The sequence below is a fragment of the Pavona decussata genome, unplaced genomic scaffold, assembly GCF_977016875.1.
Source record: "Pavona decussata unplaced genomic scaffold, jaPavDecu1.1 SCAFFOLD_94, whole genome shotgun sequence".
Classification (NCBI taxonomy): domain Eukaryota; kingdom Metazoa; phylum Cnidaria; class Anthozoa; order Scleractinia; family Agariciidae; genus Pavona; species Pavona decussata.
Window position 1 is genome coordinate 2,070,656 of NW_028145511.1, and position 25,833 is coordinate 2,096,488.

General features: G+C 38.3%; 2 protein-coding genes across 2 annotated transcripts; one reads left to right on the forward strand and one right to left on the reverse strand.

The window, feature by feature from the left end:
* LOC146473358 (poly(A) polymerase beta-like) lies at nucleotides 1-24,374 on the reverse strand. Its single transcript, XM_085118589.1, has 27 exons — nucleotides 24,226-24,374; nucleotides 24,045-24,120; nucleotides 20,269-20,348; nucleotides 19,479-19,545; nucleotides 18,398-18,479; nucleotides 17,348-17,457; nucleotides 17,016-17,069; nucleotides 15,547-15,658; nucleotides 15,006-15,095; nucleotides 13,356-13,494; nucleotides 12,148-12,235; nucleotides 11,940-12,060; nucleotides 11,541-11,625; nucleotides 10,853-10,906; nucleotides 10,120-10,233; nucleotides 9,641-9,690; nucleotides 8,543-8,593; nucleotides 8,061-8,130; nucleotides 6,973-7,057; nucleotides 6,159-6,291; nucleotides 4,790-4,926; nucleotides 4,527-4,610; nucleotides 3,895-4,008; nucleotides 3,171-3,233; nucleotides 2,441-2,515; nucleotides 1,666-1,761; nucleotides 1-709 (listed from the first exon to the last, which is right to left on the reverse strand). The coding sequence occupies exons 1-27, from the start codon at nucleotides 24,231-24,233 to the stop codon at nucleotides 620-622; spliced, it is 2,328 nt and encodes a 775-aa protein (XP_084974715.1). The 5' UTR covers nucleotides 24,234-24,374; the 3' UTR covers nucleotides 1-619.
* Nucleotides 24,352-25,248, forward strand: LOC146473359 (N-acylneuraminate-9-phosphatase-like). The gene has a single exon (XM_085118590.1). The coding sequence runs from the start codon at nucleotides 24,478-24,480 to the stop codon at nucleotides 25,225-25,227; it is 750 nt and encodes a 249-aa protein (XP_084974716.1). The 5' UTR covers nucleotides 24,352-24,477; the 3' UTR covers nucleotides 25,228-25,248.
* The last annotated feature ends 585 nt before the right edge of the window (nucleotides 25,249-25,833 follow it).

The window sequence follows — 25,833 nt, forward strand, 5'->3', positions numbered from 1 at the left end:
TGTTCAATGGTGTTTATTTATTTCATGTCAAGTACAAAAAGACTACACAACTCCAAAGGTTTACATATCGGAAAGGTTGTTAAGGAATGAAGAACTGTTCCACACTTCAACCAACGTTCTTTCCCTCCTTTTTAAATATTCAAACGCCGTAGAAAACCTCTTTATTAGTTACGTCAAATGACTTCAGTTTACAAAGTCAGTACACTTCCTGCACCAACACAACCACAGAATCACCTCAAATCAATCAATCGCAAGCGATCTACGAAACTTACTAATACCCAAGCAAAAACGTCAAAATATACATTTTAATTCATGTTCTTTGTACAGGCTGACAAAAATAATACATGGTATTCGGCGCACGTGAAAGACGGACTGCAAAAGATCAGATGATGAAAACAACGCGTGCAACTCTGAGCTGTTGCTTGCCAACACGCAAGTTGATCACGTGATTTTTCACGTGACTGGATGCGTAAGGCCGAGTCATTTCCTTCGTTATGTGATGCTTTGTAGTGGTTAGTTAAAACACGTTGGAGAGGAAACGTTTCTTTTCCTTGGACTTAAATGTGTAGTCTCTTGACCTCGCGAATATTTCCATCAGTCGAGAGATGGCAGAAACGTTTTACTTAAGCTTGATCTTGATAGCGTTTTTGACCACCGGGATCTGGCTTGCTGGTGGAGGGCCTTCATCGATCAGCTCTTTTTCAGGTTCCTACAAACAACAACGAAACCAGAACTACATGAGAACGGAACGATAACACGGGCGACAGCACAGGATAAGCAAGAACGGGGACAGGAACATGAAGGTTATCGTTGGGGGTCTGAAGTTACATCTAACAAAAACAACAACAACAACAACAAAAAAAAAAAACACGCTAATGACCTGTTGTGTTCCTCACAGTGATATAACTGACGAAGAGTTGAACAAATTTAGGGCGCGTTCTTTTTGGGACTATTCCGGATAGGAATACACGGAATAGACGGTATTTGTGTTCTTTTGGGAACTATTCTGGCTTTGGAATGAACTGAAAAGTATTCCCTCTGTAGAAAACCGGAAGTAGAAGGGACTTGAACATTGCGCGTGTGTAATAATGAACCCCCCTCTAGGGCTTTTCGAACATGTGCTTTTTGTGTAAGCTGTTCTCCGGTTTATTTTCTCAATTGAGTTTTAGTGGAACCTTGGATATGACGATAGAGTGTATTTACTCTAATTCTAAGAACACCTACGGGTGTAATTTATTCAGAATACATTTAACCTTTTCATTTACCCTTCACTCTCCTTCTGAAAGCAGAATGAACGGAATGCAGTTCACTTAAAATGAGAGGAATTGTGTTCTTGGAAAAGTTTTTCGGTTTTATGGGAATAATTCAAGAATTGCGCTCTTTAGGGAACTGATATTCTGCGTATTTTGTTTTTCCTGAACCGAAATAAGAAAAGCCAGAATTGTTCCAAAAGTATGCACTCATAAATTGCGGAGACTCTCACGCCTAAAGCAGCGTGAAATGTCTGAGGTCCCGTTCCCTAAATGACAATGGACGCTCTCGCCTGCACCGACTCTCTGTCAAGGAATAAGACTTCTAACATTTCAAACTGAGACTCGGGAAGGTTTACATGTCACTGAAGTTCCATTCACGCGTTCAACAACACTAAGTGCCACAGTTTCTCACCCCAGTCGTATTAACTTGATCTTGTTTCAACTTCTCCTCGTTACTCGGGGATATTGATCGTTTGACGGCTCCTTTAGACTCCTCGGGCTTCTCTGTCTGTAAAAACAATAAAAAAATTTCAGAGAACTTATCAGTACTTTCTCGCCACCTAGAGAGACGAGAAATGCCCCTGCAAATGTTTGAAAGGTTAGCTTCTCCAGCGTTCGTAAACTAGACTTTGGAAATCCTCACGTCAGACTATAAAATAAGTCTGACACCTTTTGATGGAAGGGAAAAACCTATTTAATCTTTGAAAAAGTGCAGTCAAGAATATAAACAGTTGACATGCGGTCTCAGACAACACACAAGTAAATGCATGCGAGGTCAGCTGCCATAAACTGCGACAACTACCTCAAAATGTTTTCACAAAAATCAAATCAGTTTTCCTTGACTTCTCCTCATTTTCCAGGATTTCCAAGCCTGGATTTTACAAAGTTGAAATTCCATGACTTTCCAGGATTTCCATGAGCCACACAAAACTTGCTCTTTTGAGTGCGTTTATTTCGTTACACTACATGTCTCACCCCTCATGCGACTACGAGTCTCCTGTAGCTCAGTGGAAGAGCATCCGAACTAGTAATCGGAAGGTCTTAGGTTCGACTCCTGATAGGAGCACTCGGAATTTCTTTTTCCGAGTTTGCCTGTGTCATTACTGAGTAATACATCATTCTCAGAAAATACTCGTTACCTAGTAGGGAAGAACGGCCACTGTTTCAACTCAAAACACTGTACTTACATTTGTTTTTGCGCCGTTCTCACTTCCTGGTGATCCTGTGGTGTTTCCCAGTTCGCATGTTTCTTGGTCTCTGACCTAAACAAAGAATTGAAAGAATAAGGCCCGGTTTACACTTGGTGCCCGGGTCAGATACTAGTCTGACCTTGGCATGCGTACTAGTCTGAACAGGATTTTATCGGTTCCCGCATTTTTTCCAATTTATCGCTGGAAGGAAACGTCACACGTACTAAATGCAAATGGTTATTTCCAAGTTGCTTTTGAACCTCGTTATGAAAGCGAGGCTATTCAAGTGCAAAGTTTTTGTTAAGAAAATTAGTTTTCATTCATATGCAAACAAAACTAATTTTCATATGAAAAGTTTTGTACTTAGCCTAGCTTTCATAACAAGGTTCAAAGCAACTCGGAAATGGCCTATTCTCCGAGGCAAAAGTGCCCGTGTAACCTCACCTATTGGCCGTTTTTATACTAGAGGACGCCTTATTCGTCTGGACGAATTTGGGCAAACATTCGTTGTTCGTCTGGTTATTCGTCTCTAGTATAAAGACGGGCACAAGACGAATTATCCGTCTAGACGAACTGTCTTCCCGGGCCGTTATCCGTCTTGAACGACGCACAACAGAAGATAGTTCGTCCAGACGGATAATGCGTCCTCTAGTATAAAAACGGCCCTTGTTTTTTACTTCTGCATGTGTTACTTTTCAGTGCAGCGACAGTTAATATTAATTTTTACCTCAGTTTGTGTTCCTCCCACAACACCTGATGAGCCTTCTGGATTGGACGATTCTCCAGCCGTCTGATTGGCAAAGGTAAGGTATACATTAATTACAGCTGTTTGCAGTGTTAACATGGGAAATGTAACGGGGCCTGAGTCTTGAGTGTAACTACAACTGGTTTCTTCACGGTCTAATTCGTATTTATGTGATTATGGACTTATTAATCATCTCAGTGGCCGAATTAGTAGAAAGATTAAGAATTACGTACGCTAAACGGCAAACGGCACAAATGAACACGTGACCATGTTTATCCTTCATTTGCCGCTCACTGTTTTCAGTTTCTCAGTAAAATTGACTAGTTTTGCGTAAGGCCAGATTCGTTCCCTAAATTGGAAGCCGAGCAAGGTTTGACACGTTCTTCAACCATTTAAGACCTGGCCCCAGTTGTTCAAAGAGTGTATAACTTTATCCTCTCGATAAGTCACAATCCAGTGGAGCAAATGTACTCCAATCAACGCTTCTGGCAAGTTTTCCACACAATCCCATTCTTAAATTTGACATATGGTTCTACTCTATTCACAAATCATAGGACTACCGTGAAAATCTTACACACATGCTATCTACTGGATAGCGAACTATCCAGTGGATAAAATTATCCGCCCTTTGAACAACTGGGGCCTGAATGTCGACTGATTTTTTTCCCATTGCACTGATGCAAGAGTATGTATTAAAATAACTCACTTTGTTAGGATCCATCTTCATTTTTTTCTGTGGGATATCATCCGCCGCAGTAGCAGCAGTACTCGGCCTTTTCTTTCCACCTTCGCCATTGAATGAATTCATAGAACTGACAGGCTACAAACAAAACAACACACTATCATTGCATTGGAAGACTATATGACTATACAGTAGTCTTTCATGCAAGAGCAGGATATAAAATGGAACTGAAATCGCCCGTTCCGAAGTCCATGAAGGGGGGAGGACCTAGTTTACACATTGTTCAAATTGTGTCACATGAAGAAATGAACCCCATCGCCAGAAAGATCACATACAAATTATTAAGTTTACCAATTCTGGCTATGTTTCATTGCGTAGTAACCTGGCTGTGACCTGACAAAGGTCACCCAAATTCCATACAAATGTCTCTAATTCTGAGATGGCGTCCCACAAATCCATACAAATTCTCTAATTTCTTCCGATTTTTGAAAGCCTTCTACATGTTGCAATCTAACAAAAGGGCCTCAAACTTGGTAAACTGACTAATTTTAATGTGATCTTTCTTGTGGTGGACTCCAATTTTCTGAATAAATGACAAGCTTGTCCCTAGTCTCCATTTGAACTCCGGAACAGGCAATTAACTTGTGTGAGCGTACCACGACTTCATCATCATCCATACGAGGTTTTTTGCTGGCATTTTCTGATTCTACAGGAGATCCTGGTCGCTTTGATCCTGTGGGCTGAAGAGAGTGACAAATATGAATAAATAACTGAAAACATGAACCAAACTGATGGACACAAAGATGGGTAAGCAATGCTATGGTAGGGAGAGAAGGTAAAAGGCAGGATTATAATGGGAAGGAGTAAAAGAACAAGAGAGTGCATTATCCATAGCACCGGACAGTTTGAATACACATACCTTGTCTTGGGATGGTGATGATGGTTGACCTGGAACCACAGTTGTATCCGACGAGGTCACTTCACCAACTGTTGACATTGATGATGCTGGAGCGCCAACAGCACTCACTTTTTTGTCATCTGAACTACTAACAACAGCTAAACACAAAAAATAAAATAGATTTTATTTATTTTATTTTATTAGCTTCGCCATTTACAACATTTATAACATAATGAATTAAATTAGGCAAGGTATCCACAACAACAACAAGCCAATAATTACTGTGGGCCCGATTGAAATAAAAAAAGTAAGATAAGCCAAGATGAACACACTCACGACAACAGGTTACTGGAAAGGCAAGACTATGAGAGTGGTTACATTTAAGTCATATAGCCTTAAGCGTTCGCGTGTTATTGCGGTCATAGTTATCTAAAGCAGTGAAATAGTATTTTAACATTACAGATTTAAACCAGGAAAGGAAAGGAATTAGCCAAATTAGAAAAAATATATATCTATTCAACTACCAAGAATTACTGAGCCATGATATTTCCAAAACAAAGCACTTAATCAATCATTTGCAGGACATGAAGTAAAATCAGACTGGCATTATATCATTATACACATATTACTTGCTTCATGCAATTTTAAAAATCTCTAAAACAGAACTGCTAAAAGCACACATTTTGGCAATTTTATGAAGTTTCTACTTGTTTGGTCTGTTGGCCAATTGCTGCCTTACATGTATTTTCCTTATGCTTAAACAAGAAGTTGTTCACAGCGAAATGTGTAACATACAACAAAGGTGATTTGTGCTTTCAACTGGCATTGTTCTTTCCTGAAGAAATTGACTGAATGCCATGAATTTTATGGTCCGTCTTTTTTGGCCAATTTCAACTGCAGGGTCTGTTCTCTTCTTGTGGCTTTGTGGGATTACCGCGGATAAAAAAGATTGCCGGATAGAATTTACAGAAGTGTGTCAAATAAAGTGTGCCTTATTAGCTTTGTTGTTTTGTTGCCCATTACAGATCATGTGATGGTACTCTAGGGAGAACTCTCTTTTAGAAATTGGTCATATTTAAGCAGTCATGCATTGTTTACTTCCAAAAAGACAAAGGATCGATTCTCCTAAGAATATCATGTGGTTTGTATTTCAATACAACATTATAAACATTGATGTTTAAGAACCTCAGCTGGCAGGAGGCAGACCAGTTGGCTATTTACAAGCATGGCCGTGGAGTTGAACTCAGGGTTACTGAGAAACAACTCCAGCTAGCGGTCAGAGCGGGACTTGAACTCGGGACCACCAGATTTCAAGTCCAGCGCCCTAACCACTTGGCCACGCTGCCTCCCTAGCATTATCTCATTATGCAGAGCACGCTCCCTACCATACCTGTTTCTTCACTGTTTTCACTGCTTCCCACACCATCTGTTGTGATCTCCAGACTCAAATCACTGGCGTTAAGTGTTGAATCAAGGGACACATCAACTTTGTTATCTGCTTTACCTGTCACTATGGCAACAGTCTGACCAAACCAAGAAATAAACAAGTTTAATTAATTATTAACAGTCAAGTCAATTTTGCAAGGGGTGTGAAGGAACAACACAAGCTTGGACTCCATCATTGGAACTGTTCAGTAGGCCTACACTTTTCATAAGCTCTATTTTCACTGCACTCTTTCAATCTGCAGCTGAATTTTTTTTTTTTTTAGGGTTGGGAACATTATTGTTGTTTGTTCTTTTGTTCTCTTGGCCAACCATGTAAGATGTTGCAAACGGCGCAAGCCACTTAAAGTGTTATCCACACTTTAATCTTGGAGGGTGCAGGAAAAGTTCCCAACACAGGCATCCAAGGTTGCAGTGTTACACTAGCCAATGTTTTGTACTTGCCTTGTCACAACAATAAATATTGTAACAGAAGTTACATTAAAAACTGCCTCATGTTTTCAAACTGCCAGGGACATTTTTTCATTGTCAATTTCACTGCAAAAAGTACTTGTAGAAAATTCTTTCTTTACCTTTAAACAGTTAACCAACATGTTAATACATTTTTTGAGGGTTAAGTTACAAATGATAGCCTTTGTCTGCAATCTCTACTTCGCATGCTACATCTGCTGCGAGTCAGGAACTTAAAACAGAAGGACTTAATGGCAGCACTTGCCACAAGTGCAACTACACTAAACATGTAAGTGGTAGAACTACAGTACCTCTTTTTTAACTTCAGATGGCACCAATGAACTTTTCTTTTTTTGTTTGAGGACACTTGGGGGTAAATACTCACTGAGTTGCTTCCTGAAACAACATAAGATACAAAATCAATACATGAGTCAGTAAAGATTATTATTGACAACACTGTACTACAACTTGTACAATGTTACTTGCACCATCTGCAGAAGGGAAAGATGAAATGACTGTTATGATTTCATCATGCCTCAGATAAGTCACTGTCCTAAACACATCATTAATGTTGGTACAGTAAAGCAATTTTAAGAGATGGGGAGATGCCACGCCCTCATCCCCCATAAGGAAGAGGTGTTTGTGTCATTACTTGCTATTTTCAGTAAGTTTGGTGACCCTCTAGATACATTTTGGCAACATTTGTGAGATTGTGAAATAAGAAATCCAAAAGCAAACTAAGGTCAAACGCTTCTTGGATAAAAAAATAAACATTTGTGTGTCCTTCATGCTGAAGAGTACGTCTCTGCTATGATGAATTTCCTTTGTACAAGTGATCGCAAAGTCAATTGGGGACAATGTACATGAAGGGAGGAAGATCCCAGAAGGCAAAACAACTTTTTGTTTGTTTCAGGGGCTGTTTACATGGAGGGAGGAAGATCGTAGCACTAGGAAGATCCTAGAGATAAGATCATTCTAGCGCCATATGTTGTCTCTATTCAGTTTACATGCAAAAAGTCATACTTGGCCCAAGCGCTAGGATCTTCCTAGAGATAGGAACTTCCTAGCTGAGAGATAAGATCCTAGCACCACGAAAACTACTTTCGTTCGGAACATCCTAGTAATAGGGACAAAAAGAACAAACATGGCAGCAACGGGCGTTCAGCTGCTCAAGGCTGAAAGTTATTCTTCTTTTCCTTCTCCACTCGGTAACCACTTCGGCCGCAATTTCTGCATATTAAGCAAACAAAAAGTTTTTCCGTCTTCTCGGATCTTCCTCCCTCCATGTGAACAGCCTTTAAAAGCTGAACGCCCACCAGACCATGTTAAAAATGGGACAAATGGATACCGATAATATTGAACAACCAACAAGATATTGATTGCCATTTTATTCACTCACTTTTTCACATGTTTTGCTTCTGTTCTCATACCCTCTTTGAACATTTTGGCTGCTTGAGCTTGATTATGAACTACAATAAAAAGTTCCCAGAATTAAAACAGTCTGAAAAATAACTAAAGATTCAAGGCTGTTGCCTGAGACAAATTTCAAGGAGCCCACAAGGCCAAAAGCTAAGAAGTTAGGAGCCCAACATGTGAAGTGTTAGGTGCTGCTGCAAAAACGTTAGGTGCCCAGAGCATTTTCTTGGGTGCCACAGGCTACCCAGCTCCTGTTAAGCAGCAGCCTTGTGATTGCACTAATTTTGAGTCGTGCACTCTAGTGACACAGAGAGTATTGCGGGAAAGAACACAGACTGGCACATACAATTCAAGTTACGAAACATTATTTAATTTCACATGAACTAACTAGACACTGACTCCTTCAAGAAATAACTTGTTCACTGTTTAGAGAGAAGAAGGCATTTTTGTTCAATATTTACGTACCAGTATTTGTAAACATTTGAATAGCTCCTGTCAAATCTATGTTCACATTTTCTGTACAAGAGAAAAAAGAACACACAGACGCTTCCATTCACATACATTCTAACTCGCAGTGTTGAAATAGTTTTTCGATTTGATTTATTCATGATTACCCAGCACACACACACATGTGTACTGACTGACAGTTTTCATAGTTCAGCTTTTACTGGCAATATAGTTCAGCCTCCCGTAAGCGTACACCCTTTGGACCAGAAAAAGTACCCGCTTAAGAGAGGTGTCTGCTTATAGGAGGTTAAAAATGTCGTGTTTGTATGTAGCTGAGAGCAAGACCAAGAGTCAGCTTACAAGAGGTGTCCGCCTATGGGAGGTGTCCGCCTACAAGAGGTGTCCTTTAGCGGAAGTTCAACTGTACTTTTTAAATGGCAAAAATGCTTCGAATGAAACCACATCCACCGTCAGTTACTCACAGTAAAAGTTTGTATATGACTAGTACAGTGTAATAAGCTTACAAAGTGGAATGAAAACTAGTAATTATGATTAATGTTTACAACATAAAAGTAATTTAAAATCTCAAAAGAATGTGAAAGAAATAATTTACTGACAATGAACACATAATTTATGCTAGTATGACAAAGATGAATGAAAAGGTTTCCCTTGCATATTCAGCAAGGGCTGTTCCAAAAGGATAAGCATGGCTTCCAGTAACCAGAGACATTTTATAGAGTGTTTTCACATGATGTCACGGCGACCATGTTGGTGTCCCAAAACAAAGAAATGGCAGCCACGTTGATGTCCCAAACTAAACCTCTGAGAATTGAACTCTATTTTTATGCAAATACTTTCTTTTGTTTCATTAAACCAATATGGCCGGTAGTCACGTGAATGAAAACGCTCTATACCCTCTACTGATGTTCCACAATTTACTTGACTCTGATGATGACTTCCGCTCAGGTTGTCAAAATGTATGAGTCAATGTCACCTCAAACAGTCCTTCTTAGGACTACACTTACCTGGATGATCATAATTTACGTACATAATTATACGTTCAAGATTGTATGAACAATGACTTTACAAAACAGTGTAAAAAGCATGGATCTGCACCTTTTTTCTCAAACTGTAATCCAATAAACCATCTGGTTGTTGGTGAATTCCTAAAACAACATGAACAACAAAAGTAATAAATATTATGTCGGTATTACATGTACCTGCACACAATCAACCAAAACAAACATTCTGTGTCTTGGGTTTTCTTTTTCCGAGCATGCCTGTGTCTTTGACTCAAAAAATCCATCTATCATTTATTCACCAGTCTTAAAACATAACATCACATTTCTTTCACATATACCACACATCAACATTTAAATCCTAGCAATATGCAGGATGTTTGTCACATGAACCTAGTTTAATGGCCTTAGCTCCCACTTGTAAGTTTCCTGTACATAGCTCAGTGGTAGAGCATCCAAACTAGTAATCAGAAGGTCTTAAGTTTGACTCCTGTTGGGAGTATTCAGATTTTCTTTTTTCAAGTATGCCTGTGTCATTGATGTTATACAAAAATGGTAATGAAAGGCCATACTTACTTGTCTGGTTCTAGGGCAGGAAAGGACTTTGGACTGACGTGAGCTAGTAAGACATACTGTGTGTTCTCTAGGTTTGACGTTAGTATTCTGACCTTGGACTCAACTAAACCAATCCTGAAAAAACAAGAGTTGAAATCACATTTTAGAAGGAATGGTTTTATGGGACACTGTTTGCTAGAAAGGAAAGAACCAGTTGATCATGTGGTTCAATGCATTTTTGTGAAGCTCAGTTGAAAAGACAATAGACCAAGTTCGAAACTTGGTTACGAGGCACTGGGAAATTCATAAAACAACAGAAATTACATTGAGGTTTAGAGATAATCAAGTTCTTTTGTTTGATTCCCCTAACCTTCGTATATTGAAATTAGGTTATTATCAACAACAGACAGCTAATTCCTAAAAGAAGAAGAAAAACGTGTAACAACAATCCTCTCCACAGCAAACTGTGCATATTGATAATGTGTTGTTCTTTTACAAATTCCTGGAATTTGAGACAATCAAAAGTTACTACTTGCAGAATATCACCTTGTGTTTGGAGGAGCTAAAACATTAAATAAAAATAAAGACTACATTAAAGCATGTAATCAAAAGGATGATTTAGATTGTGAAGCCTGTGTTCTTAAGAAATCAAATACAACAACTGCAAGCAAGATATAACATCTAAATTGGCCTTAAGGCAAAACATTACATAATATCAAAATACAACAAAAAAATTGAATGAAACCCAACTCACCACTCAAGGTGATCCTCTTCGCTGTTTGATATGGCGCTTAACACAATAAAATGTCTGAAATGTGGAGAACAGAATTCACCAGCCATAAATGATGAGCTGGTCTGCAGGATCAGTCATCCAAAATCATCAGCAAATTTGCTGGTCAGAAAAAAACCCTAGTTTTGATGTGATGTTGTTGTTAAAATCCACTTGAAATGATTGTCACTCTGGGGGTTTCTTTTGATATTGTGAAAAATATTGCAACCTACTCTTGAGAACAGCAATCTAAAACTAGGCAAAGCATAAGAAATTCAGTCCAAAATAAACACAAACGCAAGAGTTTTGTGGACAACTTTGTTACAGGCCAAAGAAAATTAGTATTAGTGCTTCAGTATGTGTAGTGCACAATGATAAGATCTTTTTGTCCTGAGAGGAACTTTGTCTGTTGTTAATTGACAAGATTTTAAAAAACAAAATTTAATATCCACATGGATCTTTGGAGAATGCTATTTCAACTAATGATCTGATTCAATTTTCATCTCGTTTGAAACAGGTGTTTTTGGTAGGAAAAGGTCATCAAACAAACACCACGCTACCAAAGTAGAGATTCTTTATTGCAATAATTACGTGATACATGTACATGTACAAGCCAGAGCATGGCCGACTTAAAGTTACATTCAGACACACAAAACAAGGAGAGATCAAGTACTTGTATTTGCCAAAGAAGTTGGGCGGTTGAAACAGCGCATCCCAGGTTGACTTGCCAATCAATGCGTTACTTGTAATGTCTAGGCCTAAAATGACAGAAAAGAAAAAGAAAGTTTAATGTACACCTACACAGATATCTGGAAGCTATAAACATATAACTACATCTAGCCAAATTTTAAAAAGGTGGTAGATGAAAACTTTTAAAGCACTTTTCATGAAACAGAAAGGAAGAAAAAGAAGGAGAAAGGAGAGAGAGGGAAAGAAAAAAAAAGAACACACCTCTTTACATGTTCGATTGGTGACACTCAACGAAACATGACTTCAGCAGGAAGGTTTTCAAAACTCCACCTAGATATACAGTTGTGTGTTGACAGTTAAGACAAATATGCATTAAACTTACCAATGTCAAATTCTTCTTTCATGATAGTTCTTGTTGACATTGACACATTGAATGTCGAGTTCTGCTGGGGGTAAGCTGGTGTTATAATAGGCATCAAGTGATATCGGTCGGATGGATTTGTCTGTAGAAACAACCATCGGTACAATAAAGTGGGTAACAGTTATTGAAGGACAAACACGTTGGTGCAGTAATTTGATATGATACTAACCCTTGGGTCCCAGACTGGAAAATTAAGTCCCAGTTTGCTATCACCGGGTGGAGTAATATTTTTCAGCAAAACTGGATTTGGCCACTCCCTGAAAAATTAAAAGGAAAAAAATATGTATTACATAGAAATGACTTTCTGATCGTGTTACAATCAAGTAGGGTCAAGCTAAACAGATTAATGAAAGATCTCATTTTGAGTTCAACAATTCACATTCCTAAAAATTTATTTGTGTTCTAAAGTTTGATTTTGGCTGCTTTCAAATTTCAACTCAAATTACGCAGTAGAAATGCTTTCAATTGAAGGGCTGAGAGCATAACCGACCTATGTCGAATTTCAGGCCGTTTTTTTTTTCTTCTCGGATTTGTCTCAATTTTTATTAGAGAAGCAGGGATCTTGGTCAACTCTTTATTCCAGGTAAGCATCATCTACATGTAGCTTTTGAAAACTTAGACCATGTCTTCTAAAATCCAAAATCGTACCAAAAACAAAAATCTTGTTTCTGATTGGTTCCCTGCGCACTTATTTGTTATGTAATTGGAGCGCGATCACATGGCGTCCAATTACAGGCATCCAAATTAAACTTCAAATAGGATGCCTGTAATGTTTGATTTGACAGCTACGTCATTCAGGCATCAATTATGTGCATTTAAATGGATTCTTTCTTGCTGTACCCATACTGTTTTGTAAAACTGTTTGAATAAATTGCTTACATTTTCACCAAAAAATTCTCTCTCAAAAAGTTCCTAATCTCAACTTTTGTTGTTGATACAATTGTGTCATACAATCCAGGAGAAATCATGCTCGATTACTCCCTGAACTGTACTCCACTCAAACGTACTACCATTACATATCATTAAATATATTTTTTGCTCTTATTTGGAGTTTTTCCCACCCTGGAGCCAGCAATCAAACATTTTATTACCAACTTTTTCAGACTGGTCAGTGTTGGTGGGAGAAAAAATCGAGAATACTAGAAGAACAAGGTTTTCACATTTTTTTTGTGATAGGAGAGTTCTTGACGGCGAATAGAAGGGCACCATTCATTGAGTTGTTTTGTTTAAACTGGCTTTAAATTTCACCAAAGACAGGTACCATGTTCAGCGTAAATGGGTCCCAGTTTCTAATGAAATTCCTGGATGAAACATCGTCACTAAACTTAACAATGAAAATAATACACATTCTAAGCACAGGTCCTCTTGTACACATACCATTTTGAAAACACAAGGAAGAACTTTTGGAGAAGAGTACATGCCACAGCATTAGGATACAGCTGACATGTTCGAGCCACTAACATGGCCCACGATACGCCACCAAGAAAGCCCAGAACATTGGAGTAGATTCCTCGCTCTAGGGACAACATAATAAAATGTTGTCAACAAGAAATTGTAAATGTGATGTTATGTTTTAAGCTTGGTGATTAAAAATAAATGTTTCTTTTCTATTCAGTCAGTGATACAGGCATACTCAGAAAAAGAATATCAGAGTTCTCCTGACAGGAGTCGAACCTATGACAATGCCCATCAGTAGTTCAAAAGCTCTACCACTAAGCTTCAGGAGACTTACAGGAGCTACACCACAGTTTAACGGCCTAGTTCCCACAAGTAAGATTTACTGTAGCTCTGCCATTGATTTTGGTCCCATGTGTAACTATGATAATACTTTGTTCCAATTACTTAACTGAGGGAGCCCATTCCTGATAAGCCAGTGGATTCCCTTGAGCTTCCTCGCCATTAAAGTGCAGCTAGCCCCAAATTTTTTTTCTCTTAAATAAATCTTTGCACCTGTTCGAAACATATTGCGCTATTTGGCGCCTTTTTCAACCAAATCTTGACTTTTTAAAGGCTGCAAAAGTTACGAAATCTAGCCATCATCTGTCCCATGACCGAGCTAGTAGGGGCATGGGTCTATTCCTTACTTGACGTCACAAACTAATTTGCATTGTATTAAGTCTTTGAGAAAATGCATGCAAAGCTGTTTGTGACGTCATGTAAGGAATAGACCCATGACCCTTACTAGCTCGGTCATGGGACAGATGATGGCTAGATTTCATAACTTTTACAGCCTATAAAAAGTCAAGATTTGGTTGAAAAATGGTGCAAAAAAACTCAATGCGTTTCGAACAGGTGCAAAGATTCATTTAATAATAATTAGTTTTTTTCTTGCTTTTGTACAACTTATGGCAAAACAATAAACTACAGTGACCTGAACTGAGTCTCCTGTAGCTCAGGGGTAGAGCATCCAAACTAGTCACAAAAATTAATATTATAAGATCATAGGTTCAAGTTCTGTTAAGAGAAGTCAGACTTTTTTCTGATTATGCCTGCATCACTCACTGAAAAAAAAATACTACATCTATCAAGAAATTTTAAACTTTAAGGAAATCGCAATAAATTCTATGTTGCATTGCATGTGCCACAAATGGCTTTCCTATCTGAGTGCATGTGCCAAGGACAAGTCTTGCTGAAGCAAAATGACTAAAATTAATTTAGTACACATGAAATGTTGGGTACAGGACAAAGTTCTACTGCAGCATAACAGAAAGGTTCAGTCGACAAAATTGTTCATGCAGACATGAAATTGCAAATCTTAGTGTTAAATTTTTAACATGGTAATAGTGTACAAGTATGCACTTTTGCTGTGAATTACATGCAAACACTAACAATGTTACTGCATACTGAGTTTGCATTCAGCCAGTTTTATTCCTACAAAGAAGAAACTTAAAGTGAGGAAAGCCTTCAAACTATGTAATTATATTTTGGGGCTACTACACTGTACTACTAATAACTTCATTGAAGATGAAAGTGCATATACATGCAAAAAATTAATGACACAGTACATGGATTGCGGACACAACTTACTTTTTGCCCACAATTTGACTGCCCTTAATGTTAGCCGAAAGTTTTCTATGTTGGGAACTAAGTGTAGTATTTCATCTGTTACACGACAACCTGTAAAACACAACAGCATCAATGGCAATAATTCATGAAAAATAAAATAACTTGGCAATGGGCAAGCACACACAATTGAAAATACATCATGCAGTCAAACATTAAATCATGAACTGTACGGCCCAAAGGCTAAATCTGAGGGGCAGGGGTGGTGCGGTGGTGAGGGCAGTGCTAGTCTCCAATCAGTGTGGCCCGGGTTTGATTCCAGGCGTTGATGCCAGATGTTGGTTGAGTTTGTTGTTGGTTCTTGTCTTTGACCCAAGGGTTTTTCTCCAGGTTCGCCAGTTTTCTTCCCTTCACAAAAACAAACACTTCCAAATCCCAATTAAACCCAGAAAGCACGAATGCCTTTGAAACAAATTCCTAGAGAGCTCTTTGGTCGTCCGTTATGTTCACCTTTTTTGCCTCTGGACCCTCTATAGCCTGAGAATGAAAACTACCATCATCTTACCATTTAAACTTCTGACACACTTGGGGTCCAAGTTTTTAAGAAGGCCCTCATCCAAAAGACTCAAGTCATCAGGCACCTCAGGGAGAGCTAATCTTGCAAACAGCAAGTCCATCTGTCAAAATAAATCAACACAGCTTTTGTGCAGTGAGATTGCAGAATCACATCTCTGTTACAAACTGTTTTGAATGCAATCCACCATACTAAACAAGATGGTGACTGGTCCATTTACCTATAATTCGTAGCGTATGGAAATTCTAAAAATGCTCATAAAAACTGACAGAAAAGTTCTAAAAACTTCAAACCTAGCATACACAATGCTGTTGCTAGAATTGTGAATTTTGCAAAAAAATATGATTCCATGGGCCTATCTGGCCATGTCAGGTTTGCAAGGCATTGCGGTAAAATGTACAGCCGCCATGTTTTTCCGTATAGTGGATTCCTCCATCAAAAGGATGAGGCCACTTTGAGACAATAAGACAATAAATTGGATATTACAGCGGTTACCAATAACATGCAACCTATCGCCTTCAAAAGACTCACGTTAAAGTTGCGTTTTGGTGGACGTCAATCATAGAAAAGCCGTTGAAATTATTTTGAATTCTGACAACATTTCAAGGCAACAGAACCAAGAAATTGGCAGTTTTATCCGCTGACAGATGGTAAACTTTATGAAAGTTGATTTCCAAGCCAGTTTAGCTAAAAGAATGGGCATTGTTTAGATGAAGCCGTATTTTTTAACATTTTAATCGCTACCCGTATTAATCTTGCAAAATCAGCGATGCGTGCAAGCGAGCAAATTATCACGTGCAGTGAAAATTAAAATTTCTAATTCAAAAATACCTTTCATTTTCCCTTGATCTGGCTCGGAAAACAATTTAAATAAAGCTTTTCTTTTCTAGCAAGGTAAAATTCTTAGATTCTTGCCAGGTTACCTTGGAATCTTGTCAGAATTCAAAATAATTTCAACGGCTTTTCTTTGATTGACGTCCACCAAAACGTAACTTTATCTGACTCTTTTGAAGATGGTAGGACGCATGTTATTGGTAACTGCTGCAAGCAAACCAATTATTTTCTTTACAATTACAAAATGAATAATGATTTTGTGGTCTGGACATCACCTACCAGGTATGTATTTTCCAGAAATGCAGTCTTGTCTATGTTTTTGCCAAGATATGCTCAGGATTAGCATTGCATCGCTTTTCTTATTAAAAGCAACCTACACTAAATTTATCTTAAACCAATGTTCAAAATTCAAGATACACTGTATACTTTCAAGAGGGGAGGTAAAAAACAAACTCTTTAATATTAAGCAATACATTTTTATGTACCAATAAAGTTAATACATCACTGTACTCAGTGGGACAGCCTTCTCTCAAATGAAAAATTTGACTATAAATTATTAAAATTGAGAGTTGAAAATGAAGGATTCTGAATAGACAATAAAAGAATGTCTCCTATACTAAACTCACCTCTATGTTGCAAAACACCATTTTGATGACAGGAACAAATGCATTTTCAACTGCCTACAAAATTAATAGACAAAAGCAAAAGAAAATATTTGTCAGGACCTTTTTTTAAATACCATTTAAAATAATACACCGAACAGTTATCAACTAAAATAATTATTCATGTACACCTATCCACCCATGAATTATCAGAATCAATTAGTTAACTGCACAGTACAAACCTACCATGGTGTTTTGAACGTATTCCTTGAGTAATGGCTGACCAATAAACACTGATTTCAAACATTTAGTTAGAAGACAATGTGTACTTTAGTAATAAAATTTTGCAAGCTTACCCTTAATTCTTTGACATCCTCATTATTCTTGAGAATGTCATAAAATGTTCCAAAGAAGTCAGAACGATCAACATGGCGAGGTGCCACAAGAAGCGTATCGATATCAGCACCTACGAAAGTTATTGCAAAGTCAAGTGTTTTTATACAGCTTTTGTTTTTTCATTTTAATGTACAGTAATTTATAATTAGATAATTATTAATATGCATGCAAAAGAAGAGTCATACAGTATAGATGTTATCATCATCATTATCAACTATTTTCAGTGTCTTTAGATTCGTAAAAGACATTTATTTGGGGACACATAATTCAAGAAATATTAATATTATTAAGAGTGACTACAAGAAAAAAATATTTCAAAAAGTTACATGTATGAGTGTGTGAGAATTACACCACTAAGATTAGCATGCCAAGCAACTGCATGTACCATTTATATCTAACATGAGAAGTACAATCAATGTGGACCCCTTTCCTTTGCTATTACAGAATTTGTGCCATGAGCAAATGAATACACAATAAAGCACATCTGAGTTGACGGTTACTCGTAGGAAACACAGGCAACAAATCTAACAAATTTTTGGGCTTCTTGTATGCTTACTGATTTTATCTGCACAATTTTGTTTCCACTATCACCTCTGATCAACATTCTGCGATTCGCCCTGATAAAGGGCTGACGCTCAAAATGTCAGTATTCAAATCTCTTTATGGCAGCCAAATTACCTTACCAAACTTTGATGATAAAACTAAACATTTGTTTCCACTCCTCTACCGATGTTGTACCACAGTTTCTCAAGAAACTACATGTAGCTCCCTTATCTTTCTAAAACAGTAAGGCCTCCCAAGCTTGGTTTCATTTGAGAAATGGGCACAGCTTAAACCTCACTATAAACCTCTTTAAACAGTTTAAAGTGAAGTATAAGCTTTGCCCACTGCCAACTATTAGTCCAAAGGAACCTTGCTTGACTAGTGAAATGTATTGTTACTGACAAGCCACTCTAATTCCATCAATTATCAACAGAGAAAGATTTTATTTTATACAAGTTGTAACTAACCTTTGGTGTGCACGCCGAGTCTGTATGAACCAAATGTAAAAATCTTTCCACCTACTGAGTTTGCTACAGATTCTGGCATATTCTGCAACAGAAGATATGGGTTCATTGACACAAGTTTAGATTAATCATGAAAGGGGCTATTGTAACGAAAATGGTTGCAACTGGCAAACACAAGTATCAATCATGAATTAAATGACTTCTGGCAATTTCTACTTGTATTAATTTATTTTATCCACATGTTATCACAACAAAAGTAATATACCGGTAAATGTAACTTGCAACCAAGCCCAAGTTTCCCAGTAATCCTGTTAACGTTTGATGGAGTTTCTCTTGTTATTTGCATTTCCAGTGAGAATGGTTTACCAGGCAAAACATGATCAAAGATTAATTTGTGCATGTTCAATATACATGTAGTGGTCTCAACAAACCCAGCAAACAATAAAAAATAAACAAAGCTTGGATCATTTACATCTTTATGAATAAAATATTAGACAGAATGAAACATTTTGCACACTTAAATTTTTACAATCTTTAGTACTGCCACCAAATGATGAAGTACAATTCAGGTAGAGATAAACATGGGCACTTGCTATTACACACTCATACACCTGTACCAAAAACAAGCTCTCGATAAACCTGGTCAGATGTTTTTGAACTCTTCTTTTTAAGTTTCTGTTTGTGTGCACATGTACAGTACAACCAACAGGCCAACTTGTAAACTAAAAGTTTTATCAATTTGATCCCTGAAGTTAGCCTTGTGGTGAGAAGTAATATCACGCTAGAATTACGTGTTCAATGAAATATGCGATCCACTGATGCACTGCAGGGTGTTAGTTTCCATTAGTGCAGAGCATTTAAATGCTTTAGAAAACCCATCAATTTACCCCAAACTTTTATGGTATTTTAAACTACAGAAGAATGTCCATGACTTGACAAAGCTTGGATCATTTACATGCAAATTTTATGAATAAAACATTACACAGAATGAAACATTTTACACACTTAAAATTTTACAATCTTAAGTACTGCTGCCAAATGACGAAGTACAATTCAATTAGAGATAAACGACAATTAAACTAACCTTTGACAAACTGATATCAATAATCCACTGCTTAACCAAAGTATTAAGTTTTGCGAGAACAACCATCCTGTACATACAAAATAATAAAGTCATATTAACAAACCATTCACCATAACATGCTCTCAGCGTTTTGTTTTATTTTCATTTTTAAAAAGTGAGATTGGGGCATGCACTTATTTAATGGGGAGACATTGAGCAGGAATGTAAAATATTAATGATACACATAGGCAAAAGGTGCCTGGACACTTGGCTTTTCTTGGTTTTTCCCACTGAAAAACCATGTCTACATGTAATTCACTCTCTAAAAAGTTTCCGTCAGGGATCAACAAAAACTGTTAGCTACATCCCTGTCATAGAAAAGAATCTGAGTAGATCGGCAATACAGTGTAATAAGTGGTGAATGAGAACACTTGGCCACTGAATCATGAATAGAGTTGGCTTTTCTCAAAGGTTGGACTGTTGTTAACTTTGGCATTACAGAATTGACAGACATACACTATTTACATGTAGGCTCATAGCTACAGTGAATATAGAGTTTGAAAATGGCTTAACGACAACAAGGACTGGCTTCTTTCCTTGTAAAGTAAGTTTTTCCAAAGCTTACTGACAGCCCCCATGCATCTGATTAGTCTTCTAAAGGAAGTAACTCAATCCCTCTATCAATGTAAATGTTAAGATGACAGGATTTCAACACAGACCCACACTGTATGTAAGTAGAATCAAGATTGCTGCTTGTTAAACATTAAATTGCATGGACATGTTGAACCGTTGCTGATTACATGTAGCTTACCTGTGTTGAAGTTCTTCTTCACTTTCAAATACTCCATAAGGTTTGAGTGCATCTTCAAGGGCTTTTGTTAATGTTATGTCCTGAGAAAGAGGCCAAACAACAAATGCACAATCTTACCTTACATCTACAAAATACAAGGCCACTTTTAGCTACTTACAAAGAAGCCAGCTAATTTGGCTCACCCACTGCCAAGCCAGCCGAGCCAAACAAACTACCTTACAACAACAAATTAGCCAGCTAATTTGGCCTATCCACTGCCAAGCCAGATGAGCCAAACAAACTACCCTGCAACAACAAATTAGCCAGCTAATTTGGCCTATCCACTGCCAAGCCAGATGAGCCAAACAAACTACCTTGCAACAACAAATTAGCCAGCTAATTTGGCCTATCCACTGCCAAGCCAGATGAGCCAAACAAACTACCTTACAACAACAAATTAGTCAGCTAATTTGGCCTATCCACTGCCAAGCCAGATGAGCCAAACAAACTACCTTGCAACCGCAAATTAGCCAGCTAATTTGGCCTATCCACTGCCAAACCAGATGAGCCAAACATACCTTGCAACAACAAATTAGCCGGCTAATTTGGCCTATCCACTGCCAAGCCAAATAAGCCAAGCAAACTACTTGGAGAGTGCAAATCAGACCTGGAAAGTTACAAGGTGGTTTTGTCAAAAAAATCAAGTTGCCAGCTTTTCAGTGTCCCGTACAACTTCAGTGTCCCGTACAACTTCACAGCGAATGGGCTTAGTAAACACTTGTTATTATATCTTTAGTTTTTTTTGTTTTTGTTTTTCGTCTTTTTTAATTTGTGTGAAACATAACAATTTAACTAACCCACAGTGAACAGCAACAGCTACATGTATAGCTGAACCTCTCCTTACGGACACTTCTATAATATAGACACCTCTCTATTACGGACAGTTCGCTTGGTCCTTGAGACACTGAAATCCACATAAAGCCTACTTTCCTAAAACGCCTAGACACCTCTATAATATGGACACTTATTCCTGTCTCCTTGGTGTCTGTAATAAAGAGGTTCGACTGAACCTGCAGGTTAGTGGAATCCTTCTCATTATTTTCGTAATAAAATCTTTTGTTGTTGCTGTTGGTCATTGTTTTCTTGATCTCACAAGACTCAATTCTGGAACCAATTCTCACTAAATGATCTTCAATTCACTGTACTTAAGCATCAAGGATCAAGTCAAGAATCAAGACTGGAAAGGGACCTTGACTATACTTTTGACCAGTACAGTATTGTATTTGATTAGTCCTGTACTTTCACCTACTATCAAGCCAAATGGACCCTCAAATATATGTACATTCAAAAGTGCAGGGTTGTCGCTAAGCGCCGGCTGCCGGCGAAATTCGCCGGCTGGGAAAGAGGTCATCGCCGGCTGAAGTTTGGGTGGCAAGCACTCAGTTAAAAGGGCAATGAACAGTTCTTTAGTTACCCATTAGCAATTGTTCGATTTAGAATATTACATTTTAAGTGAAAAGGTTGAATAAACTCCTGACTACCTTGAGTATCGATGCCATAAAGTCATTGAAATAAAGTCTTGTTTTGAGAACTTGTTTACCGTATTTCTGCGTCCGCCATCTAGTCAACACGAAGCTTGGTAGCCCCCGCATTCAAGGCGTTGCGAAAGATTGGGAACGAGTTTGTTACCAGGTACTAGGTATTTGTGTCAGATCGGAGAAAGAAGAAGTCTTTCTCTATAGCATGACAGAGAAAAAAAAACATGAAGGAACTTCACTGGTTAAATTTTATTGTTTATAACATGTTTATGCTCATGAATAGCAAGAAGAACTGGGCAAACGGAGGAACAACTAAACAAACCAGAAACGTATAAAACGGTCCGCCAAGTGCTCGCCGGCGAAAATGAACGAACGAGAAACCGAGTGAACGAACCCACAAAACTGGATGAACAGCTGAACGACCGAGTGGACAGCTCTTTTGTTTGCAGTTCTAAGCCTTTATAAGAATCGATTTTCTGATAAACAAGTGCAAACTTAAAAGCACTCATTTTTTCGGAACGAGTGGGAAGCGATGTAGCTTTCGTTCTCATTACTTTAATGTTAAGTAAATTGTGAGCGTGGATCGTTACTCACAGGCGGTCGTTAATCCCACGTTAAGACAGAACTTCTATACGCGCTTATGACTGAAAACGGTTTGCCACAACAAAGGTACACGACGGTAAGATAACCAAACAAAGTTTATTGAAGAAGCGGTAGAGACGTTAACAGTGCTTGGAAGTGAAGCGAAGCGATAACAAAGCGGTACGGTAACAAAGCGATGTATAAAGCGGTTTCGAAAATTCTGTGTCCGCGTTAGGGATTTACAGCATTATACTTGAGTTATAGTCTTGATCTTTATGCGAAGGCACGTTGACTAGAACTGAGCGTTTTCCTGAACACGTTCGAGGAAAAGGTAACTAACTACAAAGGACTATAGATAGAATAATTGAAAGCATTGTTTCGTTGCTTGTACGTGGGCAAACATATCCGTTGGTTTGACCACAGAAACTTAAACTTAATGACAACAAAGAAACTCTAAAGTCTAGAAAGGAAATACAAAAACCATGAAGAATAATTTGGCAGCAACATAAATATTGAAAATCTTACGCACGTATTTTCACTTTTAATGTTAGAGTATACACAGCATTCATGAAAAACGGGTTTTAGTTAGATTAGATTAGTTGTAGTTAGGTTTTGAATTTTGTTTAGGAGAGTTACGTTATTTCTAATTTTTATACTCCTGATGGATTTTACCGTGTTTAAATAAAGAACTATTCTTCTCAGTAGTGAGCTCACCAAAAAGAGAATTAAGAAAACAGCATAGATTGACGAACTGTAGTAAAACAAAGCACTGTCTGCTCAGAAGGTCTGTCAGTCTCCTTAGGGGCACAGTGAACAGACCTGGTAGAGAGTTCAAGGAACGCCAAACAACGAAAACCACACGAAGGAAATATGGAAACGTCAAAGCGAGGGAGAAAATTTTGGGTAAATTCAGGATGAATCTCTGTACCACACGTTTCAAACTGCGGCACCACAGCTGACCTTCTCTTTAATGGTTGTTTCTTTTTGCATAAAAGAGCCCCTAGATTTCACCAGAGTGCACCAAATTGAATTAAAATTTTCAAAATTTCCTGTGGAGGCCCAAAATTCCCCCCTAATGGGAGGGGGCGACCCCCTCCCATACCTACCCCACCGTCGGCTACGCCGATGACAGAAGGCACTTCGCGCCTTCTTTAGCCGGCTCAATTCCTCAGCTAACCGGCAGACAAATTTCTAAGCTACAACCCTGAAAGTGGCCCTGCAATCTGTGGTTTTGCCACAAAAACTATGAGCTGCTTAGTAAAAAAGGGGATATCAGTGAATACTTTCACCCACTGCCAAGCCAAATGAGCCACCAATTATATAATCCTTCAGAAGTGGCCTTGCAATCTGCAGTTATGCCACAAAAAATATGAACTGCCGATCCAAACCAAATAATTTATTTTACACAGTCATAGAAAGGTATAAGGAATTCAATAAAAGGATCTTTGTCAACGTTATGCTTTAAAAAAAATAACCACAAAATATTATACGACAAAATAATTACTTTTAAAGAACAGACTATACAGCAAGAAATCAACAGTGAACAACACACCGTTTCAGTATCGATTTGCATTACTATCAGTATGAGCAACTCGATCTATATGGACCATAGCGACTAAAAAGTGATGATTGCGACCTGATTTGTGCATTTTAAACACCAAACCGATATTCACTTACCCCGGGCTTTGGTCCAGCCATAGATATCGGGGATGTGATCCCATAAGTCTTTTGTGTCTGACCCCCGGAGGCCGCACTAAAAACAACGGTATTTGATCAGCAAGACGGCGCGAAAACAAAAATTTACGAAGTGCATTGATCCTAAACCGGTCTAATAGTTTAAAACACAATGATCCCTCACCTGGACATTTTAACGTTTCAGGAAACCAAAATTTTCATCGAAGAAACATTCTGGGCAAAATAAAAGTTTCTTGGAGTATCTGTTATCACGATTAAGAACAAAAATACAAAAAGATTGCAAAAACGTGGAAGAAAACAAGATGGCCGATCGGCCAGCTACAAATTTGCGCATGATCCAACTTGTTATCGTCCCCAATCCCCAGCAAATCTTGGAACGCCTAGAATATTTCGACATCCATGAGAGTGTTTCAAAATGGAGGTTGCCACTGGGAGAGTTCGTGGAATTCTGTTTGATTTTGACAATACGCTTGTCCCAACTGTAGATGCTGATTTGTACGCCTTTCATGCTGTAAAGAACAAGTTGCTCGAATTCTTCGCTGCTAATGATGCCGAGAACATTGCATCAAAGTTTCAAACGCTGGTAACAAAGATTTCCCCGTGGCCTCCGGAATCTTTCAAACTTGGACATCACCAGTGGCGCATAAACTTATGGGAAAAAGCGCTTGCTTGTGAAGCAGAGGTTACCAGTGATTCTAAGAAACCATCAGCCGCTGTGATGTACGAATTATGGAGGAAAGCGCGCCTTGAAAAAATGGTAATTACAGATGAAATAGCGTCTCTTATCGTTGAGCTTTCAAAGGTCTACAAAATCGCCATAGTAACAAACAGCGCTTCAGTTATTCAACGAGAGAAACTCGCCGCTTGTGGAGCTGGGAAATTGTTTAAAGCTATCGTTATAAGTGGCGAACAGCCACATCCGAAGCCCCATCCTTCGATATTTCACACTGCATGCTCGCTGATTGATGTTCACCCTGAAAGCTGTGTTATGATTGGCGATAGTTTGCCGCACGATATACAAGGCGGTAAAAACGCTGGCTTGCTGGCCTCGGTATGGATTAAGCTCGAAGGAAACTGCTTGAATGAAGGTGATCCCGTGCCAGATTTTGTGATAGATTCTGTGTTAAGCTTGCCAAATGTATTAGACAAGTTAAATTCTCTCTAAAGAAAATTCTTTCGTATGAACTGCAGGAATTCATATCTGTTGGATTTTGTTCTGAAGAACATCTTCATCACCTTTGTTAAGACCGGACCTGCAAGAGATCTATAGACTTACCAAAAGTCAACTTAACATCACTGGCGCAGAGAGAGAGCAACGAGGGACAGATGAGTTTTCCGCCTGACTGGACGGTACAAGGAAGTTTCGCCCCGTGCCAAGTTCAACGCCTTCCACTTCGCCCCCACGTTTTGAGTTCGACCGCAGGTTCAACCGAGTTCGCCCAAACGGAGCGAACGGACTGATTTCCACGAAAACGAACTTTGAGAAAGTCTAAAGATCTAAGCCGTTAAGAAATGTCTTTGCATAAATTTCTCCTCATCAGGCGATGCTGACAAACGGCTTTGTGAATTTTTAGGCGAATTATTAAGGTGAACGAAGTGCAAAATTTCAACTGATTCTTAATATAAAATGAACTGGTAAAATTAAAGTTTCCTCGAAAAAACAATTACGCCAAATAATTTCTTTTAGCTAAAGGGATAACATTTGCGCGTAAACTGATTGCCCATCATGAAATGTCAGCGCTTTATAGTAGACAGTTTCGACGCACTTTGG